The sequence below is a fragment of the Mobula hypostoma genome, chromosome 8, assembly GCF_963921235.1.
Source record: "Mobula hypostoma chromosome 8, sMobHyp1.1, whole genome shotgun sequence".
Classification (NCBI taxonomy): Eukaryota; Metazoa; Chordata; class Chondrichthyes; order Myliobatiformes; family Myliobatidae; genus Mobula; species Mobula hypostoma.
The window spans coordinates 113,090,670-113,103,088 of record NC_086104.1 but is presented as its reverse complement, the minus strand read 5'-3'; the positions used below and the strand labels follow the sequence as shown (position 1 = coordinate 113,103,088).

Here is a 12,419-nt window from a genome sequence, read left to right as displayed (position 1 = left end):
CTTTCTGATAGGCACATAGATTGTAGAAAAATTGCGGGCTGTGTAGGAGGAATGGGTTAGAGTGATCTTAGAATTGGATAGAAGTTCAGCATAACATTATGGACAGAAGGCTCTGTAGTACGATGTAGTGTTCTATGTTTCCATGTTCTACTCCAACCCACATTAGCTATTATCTTTTTATGCATATACTGTAGGGTGATTTACAATGGCCAGTTAATCGACTAACACGAGCTGTGGGAGGAAACCCACGCAATCACAGGGAGAACATGAAAACTCCGCACTTAAAGCACCAGAGGTCAAGACTGAACCCACCTCACTGGTGCTGTGAGGTAGCATCTCTAGTAACTCTGCCACTCAGCTGCCAATTCTGCGCTATTCAGTTTTCCTGCGTGGCATAGATCCAAAGGACAGTGCCAGCTTCAAGGACAGACTGGTCAGCATGCAGCAATAAAAGCAGAGAGCCACAGAAAGGTCCAACCAAAATGGTTCTTTGTAAGACTGGATTTCTCTCAGGGATTTGGACTGAAAATGGGAACCTGAATGAAAAAGTGCCGGCCTCTTCATTATAAACTCAAAACAAAAACCATCAGTTGTACATTACTGACCACACTGAGTGTTCCTAATTGACTGAGCTCCTGCTGCAATCTCATGGCATGGTGCCACACCAAGTGTTCCTAATTGACTGAGCTCCTGCTGCTTTCTCGTGATAGGAATATACTGTAAACTGCTGTTAATCATTTCTTGTTTCAGCCAATGTTTCATTGATTCTATTGTTATTATTCTATTATGGAATTTTTGATTATACTCGCAAGAAAATGAATCTTTAGGTTGTATATGGTGACATATATGTACTTTGATAATATATTTACTTTGAACTTTTGATCTCCTTTCCCTCTTTCTCCCCCCTCCCCCCCACCTTCTTTTTCTGGCTTCTGCCATCTTCCTTTCTGGCCCTGATGAAGGGTCTCACCTGAAACATTGACTATTTATTCCCCTCCATTGATGCTGCCTGACTTGCTAAATTCCTCCACCATATTGTGTCGATTGCTCTGTATATTTCTCTGATTGTAACATGATTGTAATACTTCCAATTCACACAATTCTTCAATTTCCAATGAACTAGCCAATATACAAATGCCAATAATAGCGTATTTATTTTGTTTTCATAAGAAACTAGTACTGTACTTCAAAAGCTTGAGTAGTACAAAACACACGCAGAGTGCTGGAAGAACTCAGCAGCCAGGCAGCATTTATGGCAGAGGTTCTCAACTTTTTTTTATGTCGTGGACCCCTACCATTAACCGAGGGGTCCTTGGTCACCAGGTTGGGAACCTGTGATCAATGGAGAGAAATAAACTGTCAATGAGCAATAAAGAACCCATTATTTCATTTAGTAATCCCACTTACAAAGCATGGAATGAAAGTTCAAAGTAAATTTATTATCGAAGTAGTATATGTCATCATATAAAAACCTTGAGATTCATTTTTCTGGCAGGCATTCACTGTAGAACAAAGAAATACGATAGAATCAGTGAAAAACTGACAAGCAACCAATGTGCAAAAGAAGATAAACTGTGAAAATGCAAAATCATATTAATAATAAGTAAGTAATACTGAGAATATGAGTTGTAGGGTCATTGAAAGTGAGTTCTTATGTTGTGTTCAGTGATCAGTTCAGTATTAGACATATCAGCTCCAAAGTTTGTCAATTTACTCTTTTAATCATCTGCGACAGTGAATAATCTAACTAATTTATTGTGTATTTCTTTTGGGGAAATATGGTTTGTGCACTCTACAGATAAAAAGCGCTACAGGGAATCGTATATCAGTGATACCTTTGAGATGGATCTCGAACGACTAGATGCACATTCCCATGGCAGTGGGAGCAGCCAGGGAAGCGGAAGGAACAAATGTCCCTCTCGTCAGTCAACGGTCAGCCACAGCAGTTCACACACCTCTGGAATTGAGGCAGATTCAAGATACCGAATGTCTGAAGAAATGGCAGTGGATGAGCCATTGTCCAGTGAAGCTGTGCACAGTACGGCTCAATCCTGTAGTTCTATGATGAGCTGTGGAAGCTCCCATACATCAGGAATTGGGAGCAACAACAAATATCGAACAGAGAATAATGGTAAGGACATTGGTGAGAAGTTCAGCAAAGTGTGGATAGAGTAAAAGCATAAGTTAAAAAAGAGAAAAGTAAGGGTGAAGTGCAGAAAAGTCAAGTACAAAAGAAACAAAGATTATTAGATTTTAAAAGCACAATGAGCGTAAGGGCACTTTATTTGAATGCCTGTAGTATTTGAAACAAGGTCAGTGAACTTGTGGCACAAATCAGTATAAAGGGGTATGATTTAGTGGCTATTACAGAAACGTAGTTGCAGGGTGGAGAGGATTGGGAATTAAATATCCAATGACATCAGATAATACAGAAGGATAGGCAGGAAGGTAAGGGAGGTGGGGTAGCACTCTTAATTAAGGATGAGATCAGGGCGATAGTGAGACTATATAAGATCTAAGGAGCAGAATTTTGAATCTATCTGGGTTGAGATTAGGAATAGTAAGGGGGGGGGATCACTGGTGGGAGTTGTTTATTGGCCACTGAATAATAAATTACAGTGGCACAAGCAACAAACCGAGAAATACATGAGACATGTAAGAATGGAACAGCAATTATTGTGGTGGACTACAACTTGCACATAGATTAGGTTAATCAAGTTGGTCAAGGCAGTCTTGAGGAGGACTTCATGGAATGCATAGGTGATAGCTTTCTTGAACAGCATGTTACTGAATCTGTAAAGGAACATGGTTTCTTAGATCTGGTCCTGTTGAATAAGACAGGTAAAATTAGTGATCTTGTAGTGAGGGATGCTGTTGGAAAGAGTGGTCATAGTATGATTGAGTTTCTCATACAAATAGAGGGTGCAATAGTTCAATCTAAAACCAGTGTATTATGCCTAAACAAGGGAGACTACAACGGTATGAGGGAGGAGTTGGATCGGGTAGACTGGGAACACAGGCTATATGGTGGGACGGTGGGACGGTTGAGGAACAGTGGAAGACTTTCAAAGAGATTTTTCACAGTGCTGAACCAAAGCAGTTAAAAGCAAGGACAGTAAGGGTGGGAGGAGCCCGCCAGAGATAACTAAGGAAATAAAGGAAGGTATCAAACTAAAAGCTCATGCATACAAGAGTAGTGGAAACTGGAAGATTGGGAAAACTTTAAAAAGCAACAAAGAACCACGAAGCGAGCAATAAATAGGGAAGCTAGATTATGAAAATAAACTAGCAGAAAATAGAAAAAGAGATATTAAATTTTTTTATAATTATATGAAGTGGAAAATGGTGGCTAAAGTGAAGATAGGTTCCTTGGAGGACGAGAAGGGAGAATTGATATTGGGTAATGAGGAAATGGCAAGAGGCTTTGAACGACTATTTTTTGTCAGTCTTCACCATGGAGGACACATCTAATATGCCAAAGAGATGTTACAGATGCAGTGGGAGGCATCCTTGATACAATAGCCATTACTAAAGAGGTAGTGCTGAGCAAACTTGTGGGCCTGAAGATAGACAAGTCCCCTGGTCCTGATGGAATACATCCCAGGATACTGAAAGAAATGGCAGAAGTTAGAGGAGAGGCTTTGGTGATAATTTACCAAAATTTTCTGGACTCTGAGCAGGTCCCGGCAGATTGTAACACAGCAAATGTCACGCACTGTTCAAAAACAGATGTAGGCAAAAGGCAGGTAACTATAGGCCAGTTAGTTTAATATCTGTAGTTGGGAACATGCTTGAAGCTGCCATTAAAGAAGAAATAGCAAGGCATCTGGAAATAAATGGATCCATCTAGCAGATGCAGCATGGATTCAGCAAAGGCAGGTCCTGTTTGACAAACTTACTGGAGTTCTTTGAGGCTATAATGAGCTCAGAGGATAGAGGGGAACAGATGGACGTTATTTACTTAGATTGTTGGGGTGATATATTAGCATGGTTAGAGGATTGGTTAACTAATAGAAAGCAGAGAGTTGGGATACATGGGTTGGCAATCAGCGGTGAGCGGTGTACCGCAGGGGTCAGTGCTGGGCCTGCAACTGTTCACGATAAACAATAATGATCTGGAAGAGGGGACTGAGGGTAGTGTATCTAAGTTTGCTGATGTTACTAAATTGACTGGAAAAGCAGATTGTGCAGAGAATACAGAGAGTCTGCAGAGAGATATAGATGGGTTAAGTGAGTGGGCAAGGATCTGGCAAATGGAGTACAATGTTGATAATTGTGAGGTGATCCACTTTGGAAGGAAAAATGGAAGATCAGATTATTATTTAAATGGTAAAAGACTGCAGCATGCTGCTGTGCAGAGGGTCTTGGAGTGCTTGTGCATGAATCATAAAAGGTTGGTTTGCAGGTACTGCAGGCTGTCAAGAATGCAAATGGAATGTTGGCCTTCATTGCTAGAGGGATTGAATTTAAGAGCAGGGAGGTTATGCTGCAACAATACAGGGTACTGGTGAGGCCGCACCTGGGTTACTGCGTGCAGTTCTGGTCTCCTTGTTGTGGAAGGATTTCAGTCCTGCTGAAGGGTTTTGGCCTAAAAATGTCAACTGTTTTCTTTTCCATAGATGCTGCCTGGCCTGCTGAGTTCCTCCAGCATTTTGTGTGTGTTGCTCAGATTTTCTCTTGTTTTTGTTGAGGAAGGATATACTGGCTTTGGAGGCAGTGCAGAGGAGGTTCACCAGGTTGATCCCAGAGATGAGAGTGTTAGACTTTGAGGAGAAATTGAGTCGTAGGGACCATACTTGCTGGAATTCAGAAGGATGATAGGAGATCTTATAGAAATATATAAAATTATGAAAGGGATAGATAAGATAGAAGCAGGAAAGTTGTTTCCACTGGTTAGGTGAGACTAGAACTGGGGGGCATAGCCTCAAGATTCTGAGGAGTAAATTTAGGATGGCGATGTGGAGGAACTGCTTTTCCCAAGAAGTGGTGAATCTATGGAATTCTCTGCCCAATATATTTAAGAGGGGTCACAGTTTGAGGATAAAGGGGAAGCCTTTTAGGACTGAGATTAGGGAAAAACTTCTTCACACAGAGAGTGGTGAATCTGTGGAATTCTCTGCCACAGGAAACAGTTGAGGCCAGTTCATTGGCTATATTTAAGAGGGAGTTAGATATGGCCCTTGTGGCTAAAGGGATCAGAGGGTATGGAGGGAAGGCTGGTGCAGGGTTCTGAGTTGGATGATCAGCCATGATCATAATAAATGGCGGTGCAGGCTCGAAGGGCCGAATGGCCTACTCCTGCACCTATTTTCTATGTTTCTATGTTTAAGACAAGGTTGGACAGGTTTTTGCATAGTAGGGGAATTAAGGGTTATGGGGGAGAGGCAGGTAGGTGGAGATGAGCCCATGATCTTGGCAAATGGTGGAGCAGGCTCGACGGGCCGGATGGCCTACTTCTGCTCCTGTTTCTTATGTTCTTATGTTCTATGCTGTAGCATTGTATGGCTGTATATTGGTAAATTAGAATCATTCTCCTAATCACTTAAACATCATTATACCAATTGGTGTAAAAAGTAATTATCACTGGAACCGAGATGCAGTGTCATCCAGATAGATCAGTCTATGGAGAATAACATAGAGGTACAGTAGTACTAGTGGAAGACAATAACAGAATGCAGAATATAATGCTACTGTTGCAGAGGAAGTGCAGTGCAGATTGACAAATTAGGTGCAAGAACTATGATGAGATACATTGAGAGATGCTGGATATTTATGTTAAACATTTTTTTGAAATGTCCCTTTGAAACAGAGATAAAAATGCACTTTTATAAAATGAACTCTTGCCTGATATTCAGATTTTAGAATTCTGAATAAATAAGACTCTTACTTTCATTTTTATTTAGAGATACAGCGTGGAACAGGCCCTTCTGGTCCTTCAAATTGCACTGCCCAGCAACCCACCAATTTAACCACTAACCTAATCACAGGACAATCTGCAATTAATCTACTAACCGGTACATCATTAGACCAAAAGACCATAAGGCATAGGAGCAGAATTAGGCCATTCAGCCCATCGAGTCTGCGCCGGCATTCCATCATGGCTAATCCGAGATGCCACTCAACCCCATACACCTACTTTCTCACCATAACATTTGATGCCCTGATCAAACAGGAAACTGTCAACTTCTGCTTTAAATATACTCACAGATTTGGCCTAGTCCGCAGTCTGTGGCAGAGCATTCTACAGATTCATTACTCTTGCTAAGAAAAAGTATTAAAAAATCCTGCTTACCTCTATCTAAAAGGTCATTCCTCAATTTTGAAGCTGTGCCCTCTAGTTCTGGATACCCCCACCATACGAAACGTCCTCTCCACATCCACCTTATCTAGTCTTTTAATATCGTCAGGTTTCAATGAGAGCACCCCACATTCTTTTAAATTCCAGTGAGTACAAACCCAAAGCTGCCAACCGCTCTTCATATGTTAACCCCTTCATTCCCAGAATCATCCTCATCAACCTCCTCCAATAACAATACTTCTTTTCTGAGATATGGGACCCAAAACTGTTGACAATACTCCAAGTGCGGCCTGAGTAGTGTCTTATAAAGCCTCAGCATTATCTCCTTGATTTTATATTCTATTCCCCTTGAAATAAATGCCAACATTGCATTTGCTTTCTTTACCATTGACTCAATCTGCAAATTAACCTCTGGGAGTCTTGCACAAGGACTCCTACGTCCCTCTGCACCTCTGGTGTTTGAACCTTCTCTCCATTTAGATAATGGTCCGCACTATTGTTTCCTTTACCAAAGTGCATTGTCATACATTCCCCAACTCTGAATTTCATCTGCCGCTTTTTTGCCCATTCTTTCAATTTGTCTAGGTCCTGCTGCAATTGCATTGCTTCCTCAGCACTACCTACCTATCTTTATATCATCTGCAAATGTTGCTACAAAACCATCAATTCCATTATCCAAATCATTGGCAAACAATGTGAAAAGTAGAGGTTCCAATACTGACCCCTGAGGAACACCACTAGTCACTGGCAGCCAACCAGAAAAAGCCCCCTTTATTCCCACTTGCTATCTCCTGCCTGTCGGCTATTTCTCTATCCATGCCAGTATCTTTCCTGTAACAACATCGGATTTTATCTTGTTAAGTAGCCTTATGTGCGGCACCTTATCAAATGTCTTCTGAAAATCCAAGTAAATGACATCGATGACATCTCCTTTGTCTACCCTGCTTGTTACTTCCTCAAAGAACTCTAACAGATTTGTCAGGTTTGATTTCCTGTTACAGAAACCATGCTGACTTTGACTTATTTTATCATTATTCTCCAAGTACCCTGAAACCTCATCCTTAATAATAGACTCCAACACTCTCCCAACCACTGAGGTTAGGCTAACTGGCCTATAATTTCCTTCCTTTTGCCTTCTTCCCTTCTTTAAAGAGTGAAGTGACATTTCCAATCTTCCAGTCCTCCGGAACCATGCCAGAATCAAGTGATTCTTGAAAAATCAATTCAGTAAGCTCTCTCAGGACCCTGGGATGTGGTCCATCTGGTCCAGGTGACTTATCCACCTTAAGACCTTTGAGTTTGCCTAGCACTTTTCCCTTTGTAATAGCAAAGGCACTCACTCCTGCTCCCTGACACTCACAGACCTTTGGCACATTGCTACTGTCTTCCATAGTGAAGACTAATTCAAAGTACAGGTTTCCCCCGCCATCTGAAGGTAGAGCGTTCCTATGAAACGGTTCATAAGCCGAAATGTCGTAAAGCGAAGAAGCAATTACCATTTATTTATATGGGAAAATTTTGTGAACATTCGCAGACCCAAAAATAACCTACCAAATCATGCCAAATAACACATAAAACCTAAAATAACAGTAACATATAGTAAAAGCAGGAATGATATGATAAATACACAGCCTATATAAAGTAGAAATACTTTTCCACAATCATTGCCGGCACAGATCTCCGTAGCAAAAATCTCACGCAGACGCCGTCGGCAGAAAATCTCACGCAAGCGCTGTTGGCAAAAACACGGCGCAAGCGCTCTCCAGTAATTTTTAAGTTATGAAGCTGCCAAATCATACCAAATAACATGTAAAAATACACAGCCTATATAAAGTAGAAATAATGTAAGTACGGTGTAGTATCACTTACAGGAATCGGGAAGACAGCGAGCCCACTGATGATGGTGAGTTAGACTGAATCGTCGCAGACTGGGGTGGTGCAGTGGCCCCCCACCCTCCAGGCCGCTAAGCGATACATTGCCGTGAAGAACTCAGGGGTCCAGCAGTAGCCGGGAGGTACACAGCACATGTTGAAGAAAAAAGCTGAAACAAACATGCTAATTAATTAGGTGCTGCCCGTAATTGTCGGCCCAGATCAGTGCTGATTTCCAATTGCGTCGTCTCTGATCTGGGCCAACAATTACGTGTCGGCGGCACCTAATTAATTAGCATGTTTATTTCGGCTTTTTTCTTAAAGATGTGCTGTGTGCCTCCCGGCTACCTTTGCATTCTTCGCGAATTGGTATCTGTCCATGGCCTGGGGTTGGGGTGGTGGGACACTGGGGTGTCATCTCGTCACCTGTTTCCATTAGAGCAGGCAGCTCATCTTCTCCTATCTCTGCCCGCCATGATGTCGAAGGTCGAGGTTTGTCGTCTGCTGTAGCTGATGTGGAAGGCTTGCTTGACTGCTGAGCCTCGCGCATTTTTCTATCATACAGTTCTTTGTAAGGACTCAAACCATCCTGCAAATATCCCCTAAACCGAAGTACCCTTTCAAAATTAAAGTCGTACTTTATCATTACTCATTCGGTTTCGATTGTTATCCTCTTTTCTTCCAATTGCATCAGCTCTTCATCTGTCAGTTCTTGGTGATGGGATGCCAAAACCTCTTCAACATCATGTTCATTAGCTTCCACAAGCCAAACTCACCGCGATCGAAACGCTTAATTATGTCTAGTTTTACCGTAAGTGTAACACCCTTACGAGCTCTTTCAGGCTTTTCCAATACCATAGGACTCATCTTGCAAACAGCTGCTCACAGGCACGTGTTAAAGCAAATCCAGGGGAGAGCAGGCTGCTTGGGGCCTTTTATCGCGCTATGATTTTTTATCGCGCGCTGAATTTTTTTTTCTTAACAGTGAAAACACCTTCTGAAAGCGAAAATAGGGTACTAATGTAGGTCTTTTGTAACAGTGAGGTTTCATAAAGCGAACGTTCGAAAAGCAGGGGACACCTGTATTCATTAAATTCATCTGCCATTTCTCACATTACTACCTCACCAACATCATTTTCCAGTGGTCCAATATCAACTCTCAACTCCCTTTTACTCTTTATATAACTGAAAAACTTTTAGTATCCTGCTTTATATTATTGGCTATTTTGCCCTCATATATCATCTTTTCCCTTCTTATAGCTTTTTTAGTTGCCTTTTGTTGGATTTTAAAAGCTTCCCAATCATTCAACTGTCCACTCACTTTTGCTACCTTATATGCCCTCTCCTTGGCTTTTATGGAGTCCTTAATTTCCCTTGTCTGCCACAGTTGCCTACCCCTGCCATTTGAGAACTTCTTCTGTGGTACATATCTATCCTGCGCCTTTTGAACTATTCCCAGAAACTTCATAAAAGTTGCTGGTGAACGCAGCAGGCCAGGCAGCATCTCTAGGAAGAGGTACAGTCGACGTTTCGGGCTGAGACTCTTCGTCAGGGCTAACTGAAAGAAGAGCTAGTAAGAGATTTGAAAGTGGGAGGGGGAGGGGGAGATCCAAAATGATAGGAGAAGACAGGAGAGGGAGGGATGGAGCCAAGAGCTGGAAAGTTGATTGGCAAAAGGGATATGAGAGGAACATGGGACAGAAGGCCTAGGGAGAAAGGAAGTGGGAGGGGGGAAGCCCAGAGGATGGGCAAGGGGTACCTTTCACTGCGATACTGATACATGTGACTTAAGCTTCTCCCTCTTACAGTATGAATTCAATCTTATTATGATCACTGCCTCCTAAGGGTTCCTTTATGTTAAGCTCCCTAATAAGATCTGGTTTATTATACAGCACCCAATCTAAGATGGCCTTTCCCCTTGTAGGCTTAAGCATAAGTTGCTGTAAAAAGCTGTCTCGTACACATTCAACAATTCGCTCTCGCGTGATCTGACAACCTGATTTTCCCAATCCCATTGCATATTGAAGTTCCCCATTACAATTGTGACATTACTCTTATGACATGCCTTTTCCAACTCCCTTTGCAATCTCAATGCCACATCTTGGCTACTAATATATGATTCCCATGATTTTTTTTTACCCTTGCAGTTTCTTAACTTCACCCACAAAGATTAAACATTCTCTGACCATATATCACCTCTTTTTAAAGATGTAATTACATCTCTTACCAATGGAGCCACACCACCGCCTATGCCTTCCTTCCTGCCTGTCCTGTCAATACAGAGTATAATCTTTGATGTTAAGCTCTTTGAACTTTGGGGAGGAAATTGGAGCACCTGAGGGAAAACCACGTGCACACAGGAAGAACACAAGCTTCCTTGCAGCGGATGCTGGAATTGAACTCTGAAACCCTGAGCTGTTGCGCTAACTGCTTGGCTACCATAGCACCCTTTTATTGCAGTGTGAACCAGAACCAGCAAGGGCATATTGCTAAGGTTTTATAAGGCATTGGTCAGATCACACATGGAGTATCGTGAGTAGTTTTAGGCCCCTTGTTTAAGAAAGATGTGCTGGCATTGCAGAGGGTCGAGAGGAGGTTCATAAAAATGATACCGGGAATGAAAGTGTTAGTGTATGAAGAACATTTGATGTTGTGGGCCTGTACTCACTGGAGCTTAGAAGAATGAGGTGGGGGTGGGGGGGAAATCTCATTGAAACCTACTGATTTTTGAAAGGCCTAGAATGTGAATGTGGAGAGGATGTTTCCCATAGTGGGTGAATGTTGGACCAGAAGGCACAGCCTCAAAATACAGAGACATCCATTTAAAACAGAGATGAGGAGATTCTTTAGATAAAAGATGGTGAATCTCTGGAATTTGTTACCACGTACAGTATGGAGTCCATGTCATTGTGTATATTTAAAGCACATTATATTTAAAGTTCTTGATTTGTTATGGTGTCAAAGGTTATAAAGAGAAGGCAGGAGAATGAGGTTCAGAGGGATAATAAATCGGAATGACAGAGCAGATTTGATTGGTCAAATGGTCTTGTGGTCTAATGTCCATAGAGTGAGAATCAGATATGTTTTAGCCAATCAGCATCATAAAGTTGCAAAGATAATCTGTTGTCCAAACTAGACCATTGATTGCTTGTGATCTCATCAGGTTTTCAAATACAAGCTGTCCCCATGTTATGATCACCTGACTTACGGATTCTTGTAGATACAAATGAGTGCTCCTGATATTATTAAGTTCAAAAATCCAATGTGGCTGCTTTATTAGGTACAGGAGTAGAACCTGGTGTGATGTTCTGCTGTAGCCTATCCACTTCAATTTGAGATGTTCTTCTGCACACCACTATTGAAATGCATGGTTATTTAAGTTACTGTTGTCTTCCTGTCAGCTTGAACCAATCTGGCCATTCTCATCTGACCTCGGAGCTTGAATAAAAGGAGAGCTTCATGGGCATTTGGGCATTCCGGAGGCCCAATCAGCGATGGGAACTGAGGATTTTGAGGAGGTTACTCATCGGTCGGTGAAGCTTGAATAAAAAGAGAACTTTGCGGGTGTTCAGACATTCCGGATGCCCAGTCAGCAACGGGAACAGAGCACTTCGAAGTAAATAAAAGTAAAGTGGGGACAAGCGGGATGGGAGTGGGAGTGGGCCAGCAGTGAGAGTGGGAGTGTCAGGCTTTGACTCAAGAGGCTGAGGCCAAAGACACAGGTTAGAAGATTTGGTCTTGGTTGCCCATTGTACCATGCAGGCAGGATGGCAGATATGGCAGTGGAACGCTTCTCCTGTAGGATGTGGGAATTCATGGAACCTGATGGTCTCCCTGATGACTACACCTGCGGGAAGTGCAGCCAACTCCAGCTCCTGAAAGTCTACATTAAGGAGCTGGAGCTGGAGTTGGATGAACTTAGGATCATCTGGGAGGCAGAGCTTTTGTTAGATGACTTTTGAGCAGGTGGTTACATCCAGAGTGCAGAATTTGGGAAATAGATGGATGAACACAGAGAGGTAAAGGGAGAAAGAAGTCAATGCAGGGTCCCCCTATAGCCATTCCCCTCAGCAACAGGTATACCCGTTTGGATACTGCTGAAGGAATGACCTATCTGGGCAAGGCAGCAGCAACCAGACTGTGGTCGGTGAAGTCAAGTGGAACAATGGTCATAGAAAACTCGAGAGTTAGGGGGACAGATAAGAGATTCTGCAGCAGCAAAAGAGTCCTGGGTGCTAGGGTCCCGAAT

General features: G+C 42.3%; 1 protein-coding gene across 5 annotated transcripts in view; it reads left to right on the top strand.

Annotated features, from left to right (window-relative positions):
* The window catches only part of zgc:172136 (uncharacterized protein LOC566376 homolog), a 128,450-nt gene that overhangs the window by 101,296 nt on the left and 14,735 nt on the right, over positions 1–12,419 (top strand). For all 5 annotated transcript variants that reach the window (XM_063056619.1, XM_063056623.1, XM_063056622.1 and 2 more), the window contains one exon: positions 1,799–2,131. In XM_063056619.1, coding sequence (XP_062912689.1) covers positions 1,799–2,131 — 333 coding nt within the window. The remainder of the gene's footprint in view (positions 1–1,798; positions 2,132–12,419) is intronic.